At 46.2% G+C, this 22,471-nt stretch overlaps 1 protein-coding gene across 1 annotated transcript in view; it reads right to left on the bottom strand.

The window, feature by feature from the left end:
* Positions 1-288: 288 nt before the first annotated feature.
* The window catches only part of LOC138666570 (oocyte zinc finger protein XlCOF7.1-like), a 132,592-nt gene continuing 110,409 nt past the window's right edge, over positions 289-22,471 (bottom strand). The window contains exons 13-18 of the mRNA XM_069754775.1: positions 20,070-20,147; positions 19,761-19,940; positions 19,554-19,677; positions 19,378-19,475; positions 18,370-18,454; positions 289-1,515 (exon numbers count right to left, since the gene is read on the bottom strand). Coding sequence (XP_069610876.1) covers positions 434-1,515; positions 18,370-18,454; positions 19,378-19,475; positions 19,554-19,677; positions 19,761-19,940; positions 20,070-20,147 — 1,647 coding nt within the window. The 3' untranslated portion in view covers positions 289-433. The remainder of the gene's footprint in view (positions 1,516-18,369; positions 18,455-19,377; positions 19,476-19,553; positions 19,678-19,760; positions 19,941-20,069; positions 20,148-22,471) is intronic.

The following is a 22,471-nucleotide window of genomic DNA, read 5'->3' as shown; positions in this document are numbered from 1 at the left end:
AAAAAGTAAGGTAAGTTCTAAAGTAATTTACCAGTCTTAGTTTAATTATATGAATTGTTTTTTTGTACATTGTTAATAAAATTTATAGTTTCTCACTGAGTTATTTTTGATGGTAAATGAAATATGATTTTCCAGTAAATTATTAAGCACATTCTAGGTATGTTAATAGCTTCTCCCTGTGTGGGATTTTTGATGTCTAAAAAGGTGCCATTTTCGATTAAAACATTTGTCACATTCCGAACATCGAATCATAGAATGGTAGAGTTGGAAGGGACCTCCTGGGTCATCTGGTCTAACCCCTTGCTCACAACAGGATTCACTAAACCATCCCAAACAGATGTCTGCCCAGCATCTGTTTGAAAACTTCCGTGGAAGGAGAACTCACCACCTCTCTTGGCAGCCTGTTCCACTCCTTGATCACCCTAACTGACTTCTACCCGGTGTGAGTACTCTGATGTCTAATAAGCGATGATTTATGTGCAAAACATTTTCCACATTCTGAACACAAAAAAGGCTTCTCCCCTGTGTGGGTTCTCTGGTGTATAACAAGATATGATTTCTGGTTAAAATATTTCCCACATTCTGAACACGAAAAAGGCTTCAACCCTGTGTGAGTTCTCTGGTGACCAATAAGAACAGATTCATCTACAAAACGTTTTCCACATTCTGAACAGGAAAAAGGCTTCACCCCTGAGTGAGTTTTCTGGTGTGCTACAAGATGAAATTTATATATAAAAAATTTCCCACATTCTGAACATGCATATGGCTTCTCCCCTGTATGAATTCTCTGGTGTCTAACAAGGTGGGATTTCTCTGCAAAACATTTTCCACATTCTGAACACGAAAAAGGCTTCTCCCCTGTGTGAGCTCTCTGGTGTGTAACAAGCTGTGATTTTTTTCTAAAACATTTTCCACATTCTAAACATGAATATGGCTTCTCCCCTGTGTGAATTCTCTGGTGTGCAAAAAGATGAGATTTATCTAAAAAACACTTCCCACATTCTGAACACGTATATGGCTTCTCTCCTGTGTGACTTCTCTGGTGAATAACAAGATTCGATTTCCGGTTAAAACATTTTCCACACTCTGAACATGAATGTGGCTTCATCCCAGTATGAATTCTTTCATGCCTAATAAGATTTGATTTCCAGCTAAAATATGTCCCACACTTGGAACATGAAAATCTCTTCTCCGTGTGAATTTGTTGATGTTTAATAGAAGACGTTTTGAGCGGAAAACTATTTCCATATTCTAAATTTGAAATTGGCGTCTTTGTTTTTAAAACAGCTTGTCTTTTAACGCCTCTTCTGTGACTTTTATTTTTCTTAGTAGTTTGTAATGATTCAGAAGGTAGGACCTCTGTCATAGGATCAGATGATGGAACTTTGCTGTGAAGGGATGATGGTATATCTGGAGTAATGGCATTCACTTCAATTGTATCCTGTGTGATCTGAGGGTCATGTGATATAAAAATGGATGAGGTCAGTTGTTCCTCTGATCTTCTGGTACAGTCATCTGCAAGAATAAAACCAATTATTATTTTTGAAACAAAACATTCCTGAAATTTATATTTTTGGACATTTCTACTCAAAATGTCTATAGAAATAGCAAGTTTTGTAGCAAAAATGTTTCAATAAAATAATGAAAATTGACAGTCTAACAGAAAACCTCATAGCATGAACCAGTGGAGCATGGTGTTCAACCGTTTGTTCATTCTACCTCGAAAATATTGGAATAAAAATGATACTAATAATTTCTACTCATCCTGCAAAAAACAATTCCTCACTCAGGTTCATCATCTGTCAATGCAAAAACAGGTTTTAAAATTATTAGTGGCTCAAGGGTTCCTCATACACAACATTGCTTTCATAAACCAATCCAGCAAAGTCCGCTATCCTAAATTCAAATCTCCCCCTGGCTTCTGAGCCTTGCAGTATGACCAAGCCACATTTAGCATCCATGTTTTTGACAATGCCATAGTGAGAAAAATTCACTTAAGAGTTCACAGTTTGTGTGAGTTTCCGAGAGCACAACCTGGGCACTTTATATTGGGGTAATCAAATGGCATATTTGCAATTTTCATTCTCCAAAAACCACTGCGTGGTATTTTCCGTAAAGTTCCTTTGGAGGCAAAAAAAATCACTGCTCATATAGATGAATTCACTAACAGTTATAATTTCCAAAATGTAGTCACTTCATGAGCTTTTCTTCTGCTCTGATTTTCTGCAATTCTATTACATTATGGCTTCTGAAAATGGCGTGTCACATCTCCTCTAGGATCCGCTTCTGTGGTGTCTGCTTCTATCACTCATTCTGCTTGCCGAGCTAGAGATGGAGGAGACATCAGAACCAGAAGCTCTGGGTGGCAGAGGGTCTGTCCAGCCACTAACAATAGGGTGATTGGGACCAGTAGTACAGTCCAGTCTGGCAGTATGGGTGTGTGTGTGTGCTGTCCAGCTGAAGCAATCTGCTCCCTGCTTCAACCAATTGGAAAGCACCACACCCTACTAAAGCTCGAACCATATTGCCTGAAGCTGCCAGATACAGTCTTGTTCTCCTCTGGTTCAGTCTTCTGTGCTCAGCTATCGACTTGTGTACTAGTTTCCTGTTGTGACCCCGGCTTGTATACTGAGTACTTATGCGTCTTCTGATTTTGCACTCTCTCTGCCCTCCTGGGTCTGACCCAGCTACCTGAATATTCTTCCTGCCATTTCGCAACCACCAGATTAGGGAGTTTCTGTGTATGGTCAAACTCTTGTATAGGGTTTATAGGGTGAATGGCAGGGCAATTCCTGGGATCTGGAAGGCAGAGTACATACACCTTTTAATGGCTAACTGGAAAGATGGTAACAAATTGCAAGCTTTCGAGACTACTCAGGTCTTTTCATCACTCATAGACTTATAGAAATTCTGAAGAATCACATATTTATGCACAACACAGCACAGAAAAATGCCATAGATAAGACAGGTGACGTGAAGCAGAATTACCATTATGTGAGTGATAAACAGTTATGTCCATAAATATTGGAACAGTTCATAGAGAAGGAGTGTGAATGTTTTATTGTCCTCTGATTGGGGTCTGGTACTGTGTTATGGTGACCCCACAAGGTCTGAGGAGCAAATTCCTTAGTTGATGTAAAAAGACAAATCCATTCGACACATTCATTCCTGCACTGAGAGTGTCAAAGGTCATCATTAGCTTATATTCCCAGATTTTTCTGTCTCTCTGAGATTTGAAGTTACCTTTTAATACAAGTAATTTCATGTCCATAATGCTATGATCGGGGAGACAAAAATGTATTGCCAGAGGTAGATCCATTCTTTTTTTTCTTATTGTATGGCGATGAGAGTTCATTTTTGTTCTCAGCTTAGTTTACAAATAATTAAGTACACCACATTAGAAGTGACGCAGCTGAAAGTACCTGGTATCTTGTAGTCCTGATGTGAATTGGGGATCTTTATCTTGTCCGTAGTCATTATAAATAGACAGGTTTTACATTTTTTCTGGTTGCAAGGAAAGGTTCCTGCAACTGTTGGAGAGGAGAGGGAGCTTCTGACAATGATGCTTCTTAGATTTCAGGGCTGCCTAAAACACAGTAGTGGGGGGGGGGGGGTCTGGAAAAATGGATTGTAAGCGGGCATCTTTTTGTAGTAAAGGTTGTCATTTCCGTGCAGCTCCCCTTAGCACCTCCAGATTTGGATTGTAGGTGACTACTACAGGCACCCGGTTATTTTCTTCTTTAGCTTTGTAATGCAGCAGGCGATTCCTTGATATTCTAGTTGCTCTAGTAATTTGGTTTTGAATTGTTCTTGGATGGTAGCCCTGATTCAAAAAGGTCTTTCTGAGGCGACCAAGGTGTTCAGCTCTATCCATGGGGTTGGAACATATACGATTGTATCTGATGGCTTGGCTGTAGACAATAGAATTTTTTATGTGTTTTGGATGGAAACTGTCCCGTTTAAAATTAGTCGGACGGTCGATTGGCTTCTGATACAGGGATGTTTCTATTTCATTGTTCTGCAGCTTAATGATAGTGTCCAAAAAGTTAATTTTAGTGCAGCAGTCATTGAGTGTTAAGTTGATGGTAGGAGAAAATTGATTAAACTGTTCATGGAACGTCTTAAGATGTGGCTCAGACTCCGTCCAGATGATTAAAATATCATCAATGTAGCGGTAGTAGGCCAGTGGCACCTATGTCTTTTACATCAACTAAGGAATTTGCTCCTTAGACTGTCTGAGGTCACCATAACACAGTACCAGACCCCAATCAGAGGAAAATAAAACATTCACACTCCTTATGGACATAACTGTTTATTAGTGATGAGCGAGTATGCTCATTGCTCGGGTTTTCCCGAGCACGCTCGGGTGGTCTCAGAGTATTTGTAAGTGTTCGGAGATTTAGTTTTCATTGCCACAACTGAATGATTTACAGCTACTTGCCAGTCTGGGTAGATGTGGGGGTTGCCTGGTTGCTAGGGAACCCCCACATGTATTCAAGCTGGCTAGTAGCTGTAAGTTATTCAGCTGCGGCGATGAAAACTAAATCTCCGAGCACTCACAAATACTCGGAGAAAACCCGAGAAACGAGTATACTCGCTCATCACTGTCACGATATTGTATGAAATATAATATGATGTTGTAGCTTTGCTCTTCAGCCCATGATGTGGGCTAAACCTCTCTCTCTGGCTCTCTTTGCTTCGTTGCGAGTTTCTGAATGTATGGTAGGAGGGGGTTTTATTGCCCTGGCCATAAATTCCTTACTCGTACCCCTCACAACTGCACTAGCTGAAACTGGTATAGATGGCTAATATTGTAAGATTCTGGGCCAACGACTTGGGCTAAGAGAATAATAAATACATATTGCTAAAGTCCATCGGAGCATCTATCCATCACGGTAAACATGAGCTTCTAACTCCATCAAGTAAAAAGTAGGGATTTCTCGGTAATTATGCATCACAAATAGGACGTATTTGATCTCATTAGAATGCCAATGTTAATATGAGATGAATGCTGGGTTTGTTATGACTATGACATGTTCTGTAGCGGAATTACAGGCATTAGACAAATTTAGGTTAAATTTAGTTAAACTGAAGAGGTAGGAGGGTCTGAGAAAGCCAGCCCTTTCTGAGATGTCACAGGCTGCAGTTTATAAGTTTTTGGCCAGACCCCAGCAGGCCAGTCTGTCTGCTGGAGCCCATGTGAGTCTGACTTGAAGAGCTGTTCCTAACCAGAGTCCTGATGCACTGGGACAGATGAAAACTCCACTAGCCTGGTTGCCTCACATGATCTGAACACATGTAAGTGTTATTTCTCATTTAACCCCTGTTATTTTTATAATTACCTTGCACATATTTTCAATTGTCTCATATTGTAACATCTTCATATGACTTTTTATAAACACTGCCTGAAACCTTTGACGGAGTATAATATTTAATACTATAGTCGTTCTTCCTGCTCTAAACCGTATCCTAAGTCTTCTGAAGGGAATTACGCTGTTTGGGTTAGCTTCGGACCCGTTTAATCTAAGCTGGTGGCAGCTTACCGTGTGCAGGCCTTTGGGTGTCGTTGTAGCGACTGCGGCGTTGATAATTATTGTTCCTGCCTGAGTGGGAGTAGTTGATCGCATCGCTGCAGTGTGTCCAATAGCCAGTACATAGCAGGCAGTCTTTCTGGCGACTAATTACCCTAGGTGCAGTACCTAATCTGACCTGACAGTTAGGGGGGCGCCAGAGAGCTGCAAGTTTCAAGTGGAACTGTAAGTGGGATATACATAAATCCCTGCAGTTCGTGGTATATTGAAGAGCAGTGAGATACCTAGAATAAGCCCCTGCTGGAAACTAAGAGGTCAATAGCCTTGTGTGTGTTTTTTCATCACATTGTGGAGTGGAGGGATAACTAAGATAAAATTTATTGCACTAGTTGAGTGCAGCGTCGCTCTGGTCAACGCCACTAACCGCCATAACTAGGGTAGGAAAGCGCACTTACAGTCATGGCCAAAAGTATTGACACCCCTGCAATTCTGTCAGATAATACTCAGTTTTTTCCTGAAAATGATTGCAAACACAAATTCTTTGGTATTATTATCTTCATTTAATTTGTCTTAAATGAAAAAACACAAAAAGAATTGTCCTAAAGCCAAATTGGATATAATTCCACACCAAACATAAAAAAGGGGGTGGAAAAAAGTATTGGCACTGTTCGAAAAATCATGTGATGCTTCTCTAATTTGTGTAAATAACAGCACCTGTAACTTACCTGTGGCACCTAACAGGTGTTGGCAATAACTAAATCACACTTGCAGCCAGTTGACATGGATTAAAGTTGAATCAACCTCTGTCCTGTGTCCTTGTGTGTACCACATTGAGCATGGAGAAAAGAAAGAAGACCAAAGAACTGTCTGAGGACTTGAGAAACCAAATTGTGAGGAAGCATGAGCAATCTCAAGGCTACAAGTCCATCTCCAAAGACCTAAATGTTCCTGTGTCTACCATGCGCAGTGTCATCAAGAAATTTAAAGCCCATGGCACTGTGGCTAACCTCCCTAGATGTGGACGGAAAAGAAAAATTGACAAGCGATTTCAACGCAAGATTGTGCGGATGTTGGATAAAGAACCTCGACTAACATCCAAACAAGTTCAAGCTGCCCTGCTGTCCAAGGGTACAACAGTGTCAACCCGTACTATCCGTCGGCGTCTGAATGAAAAGGGACTGTATGATAGGAGACCCAGGAAGACCCCACTTCTTACCCCGAGACATAAAAAAGCCAGGGTGGAGTTTGCCAAAACTTACCTAAAAAAGCCTAAAACATTTTGGAAGAATGTTCTCTGGTCAGATGAGACAAAAGTAGAGCTTTTTGGGCAAAGGCATCAACATAGAGTTTACAGGAGAAAAAAGAGGCATTCAAAGAAAAGAACACGGTCCATACAGTCAAACATGGCTGAGGTTCCCTGATGTTTTGGGGTTGCTTTGCTGCCTCTGGCACTGGACTGCTTGACCGTGTGCATGGCTTATGAAGTCTGAAGACTACCAACAAAGTTTGCAGCATAATGTAGGGCCCAGTGTGAGAAAGCTGGATCTCCCTCAGAGGTCATGGGTCTTCCAGCAGGACAATGACCCAAAACACACTTCAAAAAGCACTAGAAAATGGTTTGAGAGAAAGCACTGGAGACTTCTAAGGTGGCCAGCAATGAGTCCAGACCTGAATCCCATAGAACACCTGTGGAGAGATCTAAAAATGGCAGTTTGGAGAAGGCACCCTTCAAATATCAGGGACCTGGAGCAGTTTGCCAAAGAAGAATGGTCTAAAATTCCAGCAGAGCATTGTAAGAAACTCATTGATGGTTACCGGAAGTGGTTGGTCGCAGTTATTTTGGCTAAAGGTTGTGCAACCAAGTATTAGGCTGAGGGTGCCAATACTTTTGTCTGGCCCATTTTTGGAGTTTTGTGTGAAATGATCAATGTTTTGCTTTTTGCTTCATTCTCTTTTGTGTTTTTTTCATTTAAGACAAATTAAATGAAGATAATACCAAATAATTTGTGTTTGCAATCATTTTCAGGAAGAAAATGAGTATTATCTGACAGAATTGCAGGGGTGTCAATAGTTTTGACCATGACTGTATTGCGCACGGCATCGCACTGGCGAACGCCACTATTGACGCTGGTAAATCGTGCACAGTGCTGGATTGCACTAACTGGCGCTATGTCAGCTCCAATCACCCAGACTCAACAACGCGAGGGAAGGGGATAATTAGGAGCTTTCACCAGTATCATACAGGCATCCACACACATCACAATATCAGGTTATACTAGCGCATGGCCGAGCGGCCATGCAAACCTTTTATAGTCGCAGCCTTCTGGGACCTTGCCAGTGGTCCAATCAGAGCCGCTTGAGGACCTGGGCATGTGACCTAAGACCTCCAATGAGAGGTCATCCCACGGGCATGCTTAGTATGCAAGAAGCAGGACTTAGTCCCAGAAGCGTCTGCTCGCCGCTGGCTAATGCTGGTTACAATAGCTGAACATGGGACGGCAGCAGTAACCAGACACACAGCATCAGCTTGAGCAAGACGCTGGGACAGACGTCTCTACTGAGCAGAATCCTCTGCGGCTGAAGAAGAATGGGAGACCGTAGAGGACATGGTTCGATATTCCCCCTGGGCAGTGGCGGGAACTCGACACCTGACATTACCCCTCCTAGGGCCTCGCTACGCTCAAAAGCTGCAATGAACTGAGAAGCCTGAATGTGCTCAATAGGTTCCCAGGTCCTGTCCTCTGGGCCATGACCCTTCCAGTCCACCACATAGTACTTTTTGCCACGTACCATCTTGCACCCCATAATGGCGTTCACCTCATAATCGTCCGTGGACGAGCCCGATGTCCCGGCAGATGACTCAGAAAATGGTAGTTACCTGCCGATAACGGTATTTCTCTGATCCCATGATGGCACCACAGAGAGAGGGGTCCGCCCCCAGGGACAGGAAACCTACAGATGAAAAAGGGCGTACCTCTCTCCCACATCAGTTGGATTACAGAGCCTTATACAGAACTTCAGCTGCAACTCAATATTTGCACAAATTAAACTTAACCAATCTAACTTAACAGAGGCACCGTGACTAAAATTAATTACTAGTACATTACAAAGTGCACACCTGTGTGTGAAAAGGGAGGGAATATACGGGTGCCATCATGGGATCAGAGAAATACCGTTATCGGCAGGTAACTACCATTTTCTCTATCCCCATGATGGCACCACGGAGAGATTTGAATAGATAGAGCTCTTAGGGAGGGACCACTGCCTCTAGAACCCTTCGCCCAAAGGTAGGATCAGAGGAGGTCAAGTCTAAGCGGTAATGCTTGAAAAATGTAGACTGGGAAGACCAAGTGGCCGCTCTACATATCTGTTGCATTGAAGCGCCAGCTCTCTCCGCCCAGGATGATGCCACTGCTCTGGTCGAATGAGCCTTTATATTCTCTGGGATGGCTGTCCCGCAGGATGAGTAGGATAGGGCAATGGCGTCTCTTATCCATCTTGCTAATGTGGCTTTTGATGCTTTTTGTCCCTTGCGTGGACCCTGGAAGCAGACAAACAGAGCCCTATCCTTCCTGCACTCCCTAGTGGCTGATAGATATTGGATCAGACATCTTTTTACGTCTAGGGTATGCAGTGTTTTTTCCCCCTCATTTTTAGGGTTGGGACAAAAGGAGGGCAACGAAATCTCTTGCGTTCTATGAAACCGTGACGCTATTTTAGGGAGGTAAGCCGGGTCAGTTTTAAGAATGACTCTGTCATCAAGTATTTGGGTAAAGGGTGGGCATGAAGATAGCGCTTGTATGTCGCTGACGCGACGAGCCGCGGTTAGGGCCACTATGAGTGTGGTTTTTAGGGACAAAATCTTTAAGGGAACTTCTGTCAGGGGTTCAAAGGGAGGTTTGGTTAGAGCGTTTAATACAAGGTGTAGATCCCATGGAGGAGAATTGTGGAGGGGAATAGGCCTGGACCTACTTGAGGCTTAAATAAATCGCATGACCCACCGATTTCTGGCCAAATCATAATTATACAGTGCTCCTAAGGCTGCCACCTGAACCTTTAGAGTGCTTGTAGACAATCCTCCTTCCAGACCTTTCTGTAAGAACTCAAGGATTTTTCCTATTGGAATCTCCTCGGACGGGTCTGCACCTGATACCGACAAAAAAAAATTTCCACACTTTCCCATATATTCTAGTGGTTACGGGTTTTCTACTCTGTAATAGAGTGGACACTAAGTTGGGAGAGAACCCTTCATCCCTTAGCAACCTCCTTTCAAAAGCCACGCTGTCATGTGTAAATTCTTTACATTGGGGTGGAATACCGGACCCTGGGACAAAAGGTTCGGGGTGTCTGGTAGAACCCATGGACTTGATATGGACATTTTTCTTAGCCAAGAAAACCATATTCTGCGGGGCCAAAATGGCGCTATTACTATCACTGTAGCTCTCTCCTCCCGAATTTTCCTCAATACTAAGGGGATGAGCGACATTGGAGGGAACGCATAGGCGAGATGATAGTTCCAAGGAATTGTCAGTGCGTCTAGAGCTACAGGGTTCCCCCGGGGATCGATTGAGCAGAATGTTTTTACTTTGTGGTTTTGACTGTTCGCGAATAGGTCTATTTCTGGTAAACCCCAGAGATTCACGATTTGATCGAAGACCGACTGGTTTAGCTCCCACTCCCCCTGCTTTAAGCATGTTCTGCTCAGGAAGTCTGCAGTTTGGTTTTCTGAGCCCTTTAAGTGAAGAGCTGTCAAGGACTTTAGACTGTGTTCCGCTATGTGGAAGATGGATTGGGTTACCTCCATCAATGCTCGACACCTGGTGCCCCCTTGGTGGTTTAGGTATGCGACCACAACTTGGTTGTCCGAAAAGACCTTTACGTGATGGGAATGGAGGAGATATAGAAAGTGTGTTAGGGCCAGTTTTACTGCTAACAGTTCTTTCATGTTGGAAGAAGTTAGCTCTTGACTTTTGTTCCAATTCCCCTGTGCCACTTGATTGTCTATATGTGCTCCCCAACCCCAGGGGCTTGCATCTGTCGTTAGAATCTTTTCTGTCGGTAGCGCCCAAGGAACCCCTTTGGTTAAATTCCCTGGGTCTGCCCACCATACTAGGGAGTGTATCGTGTTTGGTGATATACTTAGCTGCCCGTCTAAATTTCCGTGCAGAGATATGCCTGAATCTAAAGTCTCCCATTGTAGATCCCGGGAATGACATTGTGCCCACTGTACGGCCGGGATACAGGCAGTCATGGAGCCCAACAGGGACATTGCTTTCCTCAGAGTAGTGACTGGGGATACCGTCAGCTGTAACACTGCCTGTGTCATTTTTTGAATCTTCTCCTGAGGAAGATAGCATTTCTGTGTGATCGAGTCTAGGACTATCCCTAAGTACTCCTGTACCTGGGATGGCACCATCTTGGACTTGGGTATGTTTAGCAGCCACCCTAGACTCGACAGTGAAGCCATGACCAGATTCAACTGTTGTTCGCAATGTTGAAATGAGTTCCCTACCACGAGGAGGTCGTCCAGATAGGGAACTATTAGGATATTCTGTTCCCGTATGTGGGCCATTACCTCTGACATTATTTTCGTGAATACCCGAGGAGCGACGGCTATCCCGAAGGGGAGAGCCCGGAATTGGAAGTGTTGAACTTCCCCCTGGATATTCACTGCCAGTCTGAGATATTTTTGATAATCTCTGTGGATGGGCACATGGTAATATGCGTCTCGTAAATCTAGAACAGTCATGAAACACAAGGGAAAGAGTATTCTCACGCAAGAGTTTATTGTCTCCATTTTGAAATGTTGTATCTCTAGGAAACTGTTTAATTTTTTGAGATTTATGATCGTTCTGTACGATCCGTCCGGTTTCTTGCGGAGGAAGAGAGGAGAATAGAAACCCGTGCCTCTTTCCTGGTATGGGACTTCTTGCAATACACCTTTCTGGATTAGGTTCAGAATTTCCTTCTGGAGAGCTGACTGTTCGTGTGATTGTTTTTGAGACGTTATCATGAAGGAGTTGCCGGGAGGGATACGAAATTTGAATTTGAGGCCTTCTCGTATAATACCTAAGATCCAAGGACTGTTTGAAATTCTTTCCCAGGCTGGAAGAAACTCGGCTAGTCTCCCTCCGACCCGGGGAGTACCTTCATTGAGATTTTTTATTATCTGGAAGGGGGGGTTTGTTGAACAAGAAGCCCCTGTTTTTGTTCCTTCTGTCTTCCCATCCGTCTTTATTCCCTTTTGGGGGTCTTCTCCGCATGAACTTTCTGTTCCGAAAGGAACGCCTATATGACTGGTTAGGGAACCCGGGGAAAGATTTCTTTTTATCTCCTGCTTTGTCGAGGATGTCGTCCAATGTTGATCCGAACAGAAATTCACCGTCGCAAGGTATTGAGCATAACTTGGTCTTTGTTTGCAAGTCCCCCGGCCAGCACTTTAGCCACAGGGCACGTCTTGCGGCGTTTGAGAAAGAGGCCGATCTGGCTGCTAATCTCGCTGAGTCCACCGAAGCGTCCGCCAAAAAGGCTGCCGCCCCTTTCATCATGGACACTGACTTCTGGATTGTTTCTCTTGAAACTTTCCCCTTTAGTTGGGAATCCAAGTGCTCAAGCCATACCATTAAGGCACGGGCTGGACAGGTGGCTGCGATGGCTGGTTTTAGACCACCTCCTGCTGCTTCCCAGGAGTTTTTTAAGAAAGAGTCTGCTTTTTTGTCCATCGGATCCTTTAGAGCAGAGGTCCCCAACTCCAGTCCTCAAGGCCCACCAACAGGTCATGTTTTCAGGATTTCCTTTGCATTGCACAGGTGATGCAATTATTACCTGGGCAAGACTAAGGAAATCCTAAAAACATGACATGTTGGTGGGCCTTGAGGACTGGAGTTGGGGACCTCTGCTTTAGAGTGCCCATGTCCTCGAAGGGCAGGGCAAGTTTTTTAGAGGCCTTTGCTATGGCCACATCCAGTTTGGGTGCCTTGCTCCAGGATGAGCAGGCTGGGTCGTCGAACGGGTATTTTCTCTTGGGGGTCAAGAGAACTTTTTTATCCGTTTTTTTCCATTCTTTCTTGATCAAAGAATGAATTTTCTCATTTATTGGAAATACTCTTCTTTTCTTTTGTTCTAATCCGCTGAACATTATGTCCTGTGCTGTTCTTTTAGGACGTTCGTCTACCAGACCCATGGTCGTTCTGATGGCCTTTACCAGTGCGTCTGTCTCTTCGATGGGGAAGCAACTGCATCCCCCCTCTGATGATAGTGAAGAGGTCTCGGATGTCGACGAATCGTTAGAGTCAGATGTTTCACTTTCTGATTCGTCTATGCTAGATTCAGGGGACTTATGACCTGATCTATGGTTTTTCTTCGGGACTTTAATGTATTTGAGGGCACTCTCCACCTGATTTTTTATTAGTGTTTTCAGGTCTGATGCGAACGCCGGGGATTCCTCCTGAACGGTTTTTTCAATGCAAGACCCGCATAGCTTTTTTTCCCAGGAGGAAGGTAGCTTTTCCAAACATATCCCACACACTTTGTGCTTTGATTTGTCTGTACATTTTCTTCCCTAGGAGAAAGAGTAATCACGTATTACATTATTACTTTCACATAGATCACTCACCCTTAGTGAATAAGAGATACCGTCTCTGGCCTCGGGACTATATCCGCTGGATTCGTCACCGGTCGCGTAGTTTTTTCAGAGACTCGGCTGCGTTGTGACCCTGAGCGTCCGCTGCTGCTGCGCTGCTGGGAAGGAGCGTTTCCCTTGCGCTGATGCTGTGAGCGCGGGTGCCGCTGTACCTGTACTTGCTCAGGCGATGATTGCGCACACTCCTGTGCCTCTTGCTGCTCTTTATCGCTCATAGTGGCTCCACTCTGCGTTTTTAGCAACGAGGAGGTTTTTCCACGCTTTTCCCTTAGGGAACGCTCTTTTTAAATTTGCCGCCGGTAGAAGCGGCAATCTGCGCATGCGCGCGCGTCACTTCCGGTTAGCGGCACAGGCGCCCCATAGGGAGGATATTATCGGGGACGCCTGTGCGCGCGTTCTATCGTTCCGGCCCCGTCCTGCTGCCCCCCGCACTTCCGGTTTAGGCGGCGGTGTCCGGCGGTGCCATGGCCGCATTTGCGCGCTCTTGCGCTCCTGTGCCCCTCATGGTAGCGTAGCCGCCGCTACCTCCATGTACCGATCAGCGGTACATAGGCTACATCGGTGACCGCCGTCACCTGCCTCTTTCCTCCCCCTTTTTTTTTTTTTTCACGGGGAAGGCAGGCTCGAACCTCTTCACTGCCTCCCCCTGCTACACTCACCCATAGGGCCCGCCGACCCCAGCGGTGGTGCTTCAGGGTCGGAAGAAAAAGGGGGGAGAAAAACCTGCTGGATCCAACCATGACAGGGCGCCCCCTGTCAGGAACCGACCGGCCAGCTCCCTGGAATCCCACGAAGAATCCTTCAGGTACGTGCTGTAGGTTCCCCGTCAGGGACAGGAAACCAACTGATGTGGGAGAGAGGTACGCCCTTTTTCATGTGTAGGTTTCCTGTCCTTGGGGGCGGACCCCTCTCTCTCCGTGGTGCCATCATGGGGATAGAGAAAACTGGGACATGTTAACGGGTTTTAAAAGGGACACATGAAAGGTATCAGTGTTACCAAGGCGTGGAGACCACAGGGTTTACCTGTTCCAGGTCCTTGAAGGGACCTATGTAGCGAGGAGCAAACTTAGTGGACTCAACTTGCAGCCTGATGTTACGGGTGGAGAGCCACACTAAGTCACCAGGAGCAAAAGTCGAAGCAGGGCGCAAGAGAGCATCGGCAGAGACACTCATTCTCTCCTTGGAGGCCCGGGTGGCATCCTCAGTGCGGTCCCAAATGCCACGTGCCTCCACCGCCCAGTCTGCCACCCTAGTCGGTGGATGACACGGGCATGGGCACAGGGATACACGGATGCTGGCTGTAATTAAGGAGGAAAGGGGTCTGCCCAGTGGAGTCGGCTACGGCGTTATACAGCGCAAACTCCGCCCACGGTAGGAAGTATGCCCAGTCATTCTGCCTGGCCAAAACAAAGTGTCGCAGGTAAGTGACCAGGGTCTGGTTGGCCCTCTCTACCAACCCATTCGTCTTGGGATGGTAAGCTGAAAAGAGGTTCAGCTCAATGCTGAGAAAGCGACAAAGCTCTCTCAAGAACCGAGATGCGAACTGGGGACCCCGGTCACTAACAATTTTGTTAAGCATACGTGAAGACGGAAAACGTTTTATAAACAACACCGCCAAAGCCCGTGCAGAAGGCACCCATGGAAGAGGCACCAAGTGCACCATCTTAAAAAAATGGTCGGTGACCACCCAAATAACGATGCAGCCACGTAACTTGGGCAAGCCCACCACAAAGTCCATCCCGACCATTTCCCAGGGCCTAACCGCCACCAGCAGGGGGTACAATAACCCAGCAGGCCACCAGTACATCCTCGCCAGGAGCTCAGATGTCCTCTTGGTCCCACCCACCCTGGACAAGTGAGCCCAAGAGAGAACCTCCAGTCGCAAATTAGGTGGAACAAAAGTCTTGCCCGGGGGCATAGACTATAGCGAAACCGGGGCCACAGTTCTCAGGCTCGCTGAAGAGACAATAAGCCGAGGTTCCGCCTCCTCTGATGACACTAGGGAGCAGGAGAAAGCATCGGCACGAGTGTTCTTCTCCCTGGAGAGAAAATGGAGGTCGAAGTGGAAACAGGAGAAGAACAGGGACCATCTAGCCTGGTGAGAGTTTAGCCGCTGGGAGGTTTGTGAAGAAACCAAATTCTTGTGGTCAGTGAAAACTTGGAAAGGAAAACAAGCCCCCTCCAGGAGGTGTCTCCACTCCGAAAAGGCCAACTTCATGGCTAACAACTTCCTGTCCTCGATGGAATAATTCCTCTCCGCTGTTGTGAAGGTCTTGGAGAAGAAGCAATTATGCTTCAGACCTTGAACATCCTTCTGGAAGAGGACTGCTCCAGCACGGATGGAAGAGGCATCCACCTCCATGATAAATGGTTTATTAACATCAGGGTGACGTAAAATGGGAGCGCTAACGAAGTGTGACTTGATAGAGAGGAAAGCCTTGGAGACCTCCTCCGACCACAATTTGGGATTAGCTCCCTTCTTGGTGAGGGCAACCAGGGGAGCTACCAAAGTTGAGAAGTAGGGAATGAACTGGCGATAATAGTTAATGAACCCCATAAAGCGCTGCACCGCTTTGAGAGAATGGGGCTCCTTCCAGTCCATCACAGCCTGTAGTTTGGCAGGATCCATGTCCAATCCCTGGGCGGAGATGATATAGTCCAGGAAAGGCAAGGACTCCTGCTCAAACACACTTCTCCAACTTGGCATAGAGGGAGTTTGCCTGTAGGAGGTCGAAGACTGCAAACATCTCTCCAGTGGGAGTCTTTATCTGCAGAGTAGATGAGAATATCATCAAGATAGACTACGACCGAGGAGGAGAGCATATCCCGGAAGATATCGTTCACAAAGTCGAGGAAAATGGTAGGAGCATTACAGAGCCGAAGGGCATCACCAGGTATTCGTAGTGGCCATCCCTGGTGTTAAATGCAGTCTTCCATTCGTCCCCCTCACGGATGCGAATCAGGTTGTAAGCACCCCGCAGATCAAGCTTAGTAAATACCCTCGCTCCCCACAACCTATCAAAGAGCTCAGGTATAAGTGGCAGAGGGTACTTATTCTTAACGGTTATAGTGCTATAGTCTATGCATGGACTTAATTCTCCGTTCTTCTTCTGCACGAAGAAGAACCCAGCCCCAGCAGGTGACACTGACTTCCTAATGAATCCTCTTGCCAGATTCTCCTGCATGTACAAAGACATTGCCTCCGTCTCCGGGAGAGATAACGGGTAGACTCGACCCCGGGGAGGCTCAGCACCAGGCAAGTAATCAATAGGACAGTCATAGGGGCGGTGAGGCGGAAGGGTCTCTGCAACCTTTTTGGAGAAAACATCTGTTTAGACCCAATAGTGTTTGGGGAGAGAGAAAAGAGCTATGGGTATCTCTGTAGTAGCAACCTGGTCGCACTCCCTCAGACATCTACCCTCACAAGATTCACTCCATCCCAGAATTCTCCCTGAGGACCACTCAATATGAGGTGAGTGATAGTATAGATCAAAAAAATTATATGCACCAGTCTAATATAATGTCCGAAGCAGGGTGTGACCAGTAGTATATTAAAAATTAACTTTTAATCAATATATACTAAAAAGTTGGTATATCCAATAGTATCAAAATCCATTTTGATACTATTCCCCTAGTTTGGGAATTTCTTTTTCTTGTTGAGTCTTCTATGTTTTTACTTAGTTGGATATACCAACTTTTTAGTATATATTGATTAAAAGTTAATTTTTAATATACTACTGGTCACACCCTGCTTCGGACAGGAGTGATAGTATAGCCACGATACCCTTAAGAGGACCTCATCTATACCCTCGGGTATGACCAATAGGGAGATAATCTCCTGATGGGAAGGAGACACGGAGAGAGTAAGTGGGATGGTTTGCTGTGTAATCTGTGAGGGCAGTGTCGATCCATTCACCACTCGTACGGTCACTGGTTTGCTGAGGATCACCAGAGGGATTGCGTACAACTGTGTGAAGGCAGAAGACATGGAATTGCCCTCCGCCCCAGAATCCACGCAAAGCTCTACCGCGTGAATGGATGGGCCTATGGTGATTGCCCCCTTGAAGGAAAACGCCGCTGTGTCTAGTGAACATCCTCCTATGGCCACTAGACATGGTTGTTTCCAATGTCCCGGCTGCTGACAGACAGGACAGACCATGGGTACTCGAGTAACCCGGGACTTAGATCCCGCTCGAGAAACATCCATGGCCTATGTGGCTCGGATGCCTGATTCGGAGATTCCAGAGGTTTGGAGAAGGTGGGAGACAGTCGAAACCTCTGCCTACACTAGGCTTGCTCCAACCTTCGCTCGGTAAAAGAAGATTGGTGCGACTGGAGACCGCTATTCGCTCCTCCAGTGTGGCGGGAATCTTCCTAGTGGCCAGGGAGTCCTTCACATGGTCAGCCAGCCCCCTCCAAAATACAGCGATGAGGACTTTATCCGGCCACTCCAGCTCTGATGCTAAAGTCCAGAAGTGGAAGGCAAAGTGACTAACAATAGATGAGCCCTGGGCATGTGATCTAAGACCTCCAATGAGAGGTCGTTCCAGGGGCATGCTCAGTAGGCAAAAAGCAGGACTTAGTCCCAGGAGCATCTGCTCGCCGTTGGCTAATGCTGGTTACAATAGTTGGACCTGGGACGGCAGCAGTAACCAGACGCACAGCATCAGCTTGAGCAAGACGCTGGGACCGACGTCTCTGCTGAGCAGAATCCTCTGCGGCTGAGGAAGAATGGGAGACCGCAGAGGACATGGTTCGATATTCCCCCTCTGCAGCGGCGGGAACTCGACACCCAACAAAAGTAGATTCATCCCATAAGATTTCAGGATTCTAACAAGGTAACAGCATCATTACCCTCCGCTTTCTCTTACAGGTCCATCATCATATTTGTCTTCAAGTGATTTTCTAACTTGTCGGCACACTCTCTATGCACTGTCATTTGGCTTTGTAGTTTACAAATCTGGACAGGTAAGGGTCAGCTTAGGTGAAGCCTCCAGGTTTTAAACTCTACAGAAGAAGGACTTTCAATGTGCAAAGTAATTTGAACAGTTTCGGGGGAAGGAGAATGATGTGGCCTAGTGGCAGTATGGTGATCACATGATTGTGATATGGTCGGATTACACCACCAAGTAAGCAGACACAGCCGGTGATTTTTAAGAATTTGTGCGTTACCTGCATTTAGTGGTTACTACTCACCTGGGTAATCATATGTAGGAATCTCCTCTTTAGAATCACCCCTCACATGTGTCTCTGTAGTATTAATATGGGTCAGATTTTCACCCTGAAACAAGTATTGTAATATTGTAAAAGTCACAGACAGATGGAGAAATCACATCTATGATCAGCTCTAATCCTGCCATCTCCACCATTCTCATTACACAAGTGTAAAGGTACCGTCACACTAGACGATATCGCTAGCGATCCGTGACGTTGCAGCGTCCTGGCTAGCGATATCGTCCAGTGTGACAGGCAGCAGCGATCAGGCCCCTGCTGTGATATCGCTGGTCGGGGAAGAAAGTCCAGAACTTTGTTTCGTCGCTGGATCTCCCGCTGACATCGCTGAATCAGCGTGTGTGACGCCGATTCAGCGATGTCTTCGCTGGTAACCAGGGTAAACATCGGGTTACTAAGCGCAGGGCCGCGCTTAGTAACCCGATGTTTACCCTGGTTACCATCGTTAAAGTAAAAAAAACAACCACTACATACTTACCTACCGCTGTCTGTCCTCGGCGCTCTGCTTCTCTGCTCTGGCTGTGAGCACAGCGGCCAGAAAGCAGAGCGGTGACGTCACCGCTCTGCTTTCCGGCTGCCCGGTGCTCACAGCCAGAGCAGAGAAGCAGAGCGCCGAGGACAGACAGCGGTAGGTAAGTATGTAGTGGTTGTTTTTTTTACTTTAACGATGGTAACCAGGGTAAACATCGGGTTACTAAGCGCAGCCCTGCGCTTAGTAACCCGATGTTTACCCTGGTTACCCAGGGACCTCGGGATCGTTGGTCGCTGGAGAGCTGTCTGTGTGACAGCTCTCCAGCGACCAAACAGCGACGCTGCAGCGATCCGGATCGTTGTCGGTATCACTGCAGCGTCGCTTAGTGTGACGGTACCTTAACACATATAATACTGGTGGATAAAAAAGACTGAGCACAAGATCTTCACAGCTGTCTACACATCATAGGGGAGATCTCATGACATCTTCTCTCTATCTACCTGATGATCCTGAGGAACATCTGGATTTTCTTGTTTACAGTCCTGTGGAAGAAGAGGACGGGGACATCTCTCTGGTGTTGTCCTCTTACTGGACAGATCTGGAGGAAAAACATACAGGGATTAATTGTTTTTTTACATACAGATAACTATAGGCCGTGTGTATTTCGTCCTATTACCTGGTGATGTCAGGGGCTGGGGAACCTCCATCATGATGTCCTTGTACAGATCTTTGCATCCTTCTAAATACTCCCACTCCTCCATGGAGAAATAGACAGCGACATCCTGACACCTTATAGGAACCTGACACATACAAGGATACTGTCATCCCCTCCATCCGTTCATGGCGTCACTGTATAATGTCCCAGCATTCCCAGCAGTATCACCTCTCCAGTCAGCAGCTCAATCATCTTGTAGGTGAGTTCTAGGATCTTCTGGTCATTGATGTCCTCTTGTATCAGGGGGTGAGGTGAAGGGCCCGTGATGGGGCTCGAGGGTCTTTCCCATTCTTCAGACACAGGGGCCTGACAGTGGTCACTAGAGGTCTTCTTCACTACTGTATAATCCTGGTTATGGAGAGACACATTAATAAATCTCACTACCGACATTCCCAGAGTCCTCACCTCTCCAGTTCTGTCCATCTGTTATTCCCATAGATAAGAATGATGTAAGGTGACGTCATCAGAATCTCTCACCTCTCCAGTAAGCCGGAAGAGGATCTCTAGGGTGAGGTGTAATATCCTCTCCACCATCTTGTCTCTGTCCATATTCATCTGTGATGGGCAAATCAGAAAAACTCTATTACATAAAAAATCTCCACTGAGAGGATCCGATATTGTAGGAACTTGAATGTTGAGATGTAATATCATCAAGGATCCCATGTAATAATGTAACAAGAGGAAACAGGTATATATTCTCTTTGTCTCGTGTGGACTGGAACATAAGTTGAATTGCTGAATAAAACATCTCCTCCATGCTGCCAATCACTGGCTATGTTGGTCACTGCCTCAACTACTGATTGGCTGTATGAAAGACTTGTTTGTCAGGACTGGCCAGGGGATACAGAAACTGGTGAGGGACAAAAGCAGTGGTGGCACAGGAGTACGGAAGATCATTAATATTATTATTATTTTACCGTTTGGTTCATTACATCTACGTTACTAATAAATCCTATATATTTTAGGTCACACACACAACAAGCAGTTTCTTCCTCGGAGTCGGCAGCTGAATACATTTCTCATAGACTCATCTTCTATAACGCTAATTCTCGTCTCATTTACCGACACTGGAATCGGCATTAGCAATACTGCAGGAGAAATTCATTACACATGACAGGAGAAATAACTGCATGATGAGGACGACATTAGTGATGAGGATGACATTAGTGATGAGGACTATTGTGTGGTAAATATCTCAGGGGAAAGGCCTGGCTATTCACTGCTTGCGTCGAGAAACACGTGATGGTGTCTCTGCAGCTTCTTTACATGCATTTGCATATTTCCCATAAGGGATGGGGGCAGTGTTCTGGAATCACTGCGTTGAGAAACACGTGATGGTGTCTCCGCGGTGTTGGATGTTTTGGTCTCCCCGAGGCCAATCATCTGTGCCTTTATAGCCTTTTTACTAGGCACTGCTCCTAATAGCCAGATTCCTACTCCACACTGATGAGGGGCAAACACCCCGAAACAGCTGTCTGTGGATGGATACCATGCTTGGCATAGGTGGCTTTCCTTCATAGGATGCTGCCCTTCCCGTGGTTGTTCCTTCCCGGGGAAAGGCCTGGCTATTCACTGCTTGCGTCGAGAAACACGTGATGGTGTCTCTGCAGCTTCTTTACATGCATTTGCATATTTCCCATAAGGGATGGGGGCAGTGTTCTGGAATCACTGTGTTGAGAAACACGTGATGGTGTCTCCGCGGTGTTAGATGTTTTGGTCTCCCCGAGGCCAATCATCTGTGCCTTTATAGCCTTTTTACTAGGCACTGCTCCTAATAGCCAGATTCCTACTCCACACTGATGAGGGGCAAACACCCCGAAACAGCTGTCTGTGGATGGATACCATGCTTGGCATAGGTGGCTTTCCTTCATAGGATGCTGCCCTTCCCGTGGTTGTTCCTTCCCGGGGAAAGGCCTGGCTATTCACTGCTTGCGTCGAGAAACACGTGATGGTGTCTCTGCAGCTTCTTTACATGCATTTGCATATTTCCCATAAGGGATGGGGGCAGTGTTCTGGAATCACTGCGTTGAGAAACACGTGATGGTGTCTCCGCGGTGTTGGATGTTTTGGTCTCCCCGAGGCCAATCATCTGTGCCTTTATAGTAAATATCTCATATGTCCTGGATTCATTTGTATCTGCACTAAGAATGGGGCTAAGAACTTATTTATTTATTAGCCATGGGGTAAGTGGTCCCATACTGTGTGTGTGTGGGGGGGGGGATGGCGGTACATTATACGGTGTGTGTGGGGATGGCAGTACTGGGGGAACATTATACTGTTTGTGGGGGGGATGCCGGTACTGTGGATACATTATACGGCGTGTGGGGGATGGCGGTACTGTGGGTACATTATACTGTGTGAGGGGATAGCGGTACTGGGGGAACATTATACTGTGTGGGGGGATGGTAGTACGGTGGGAATATTATACTGTGTGGGGGGATGGTAGTACTGTGGGAATATTATATTGTGTGTGGGGCGATGGCGATATTGGGGGAACATTATACTGTGTGTGGGGGGGATGGCGGTACTGGGGGAACATTATACTGTGTGTGGGGTGATGACGGTACTGTGGGAACATTATACTGTGTGGGGGGATGGCAGTACAATATACTGTGTGTGGGGGATGGCGGTACTGGGGAAACATTATACTATATGTGGGGGGATGCTAGTACTGTGGGAATATTATACTGTGTGAGGGGACGGCAGTACTGTGGGTACATTATACTGTGTGTGGGCGGATGGCGGTACTGGGAGAATATTATACTGTGTGTGGGGGATGGCGATACTGTGGATACATTATACTGTGTATGGGAGATGGCGGCACTGTGGGAACATTATACTGTGTGGGGGATGGCGGTACTGGGGGAATATTATACTGT

The sequence above is a fragment of the Ranitomeya imitator genome, chromosome 2 (genome assembly GCF_032444005.1).
Source record: "Ranitomeya imitator isolate aRanImi1 chromosome 2, aRanImi1.pri, whole genome shotgun sequence".
Taxonomy (NCBI): domain Eukaryota; kingdom Metazoa; phylum Chordata; class Amphibia; order Anura; family Dendrobatidae; genus Ranitomeya; species Ranitomeya imitator.
Note: the sequence above shows the minus strand (reverse complement) of the source record. Positions and strands in the feature narration are given on the sequence as shown.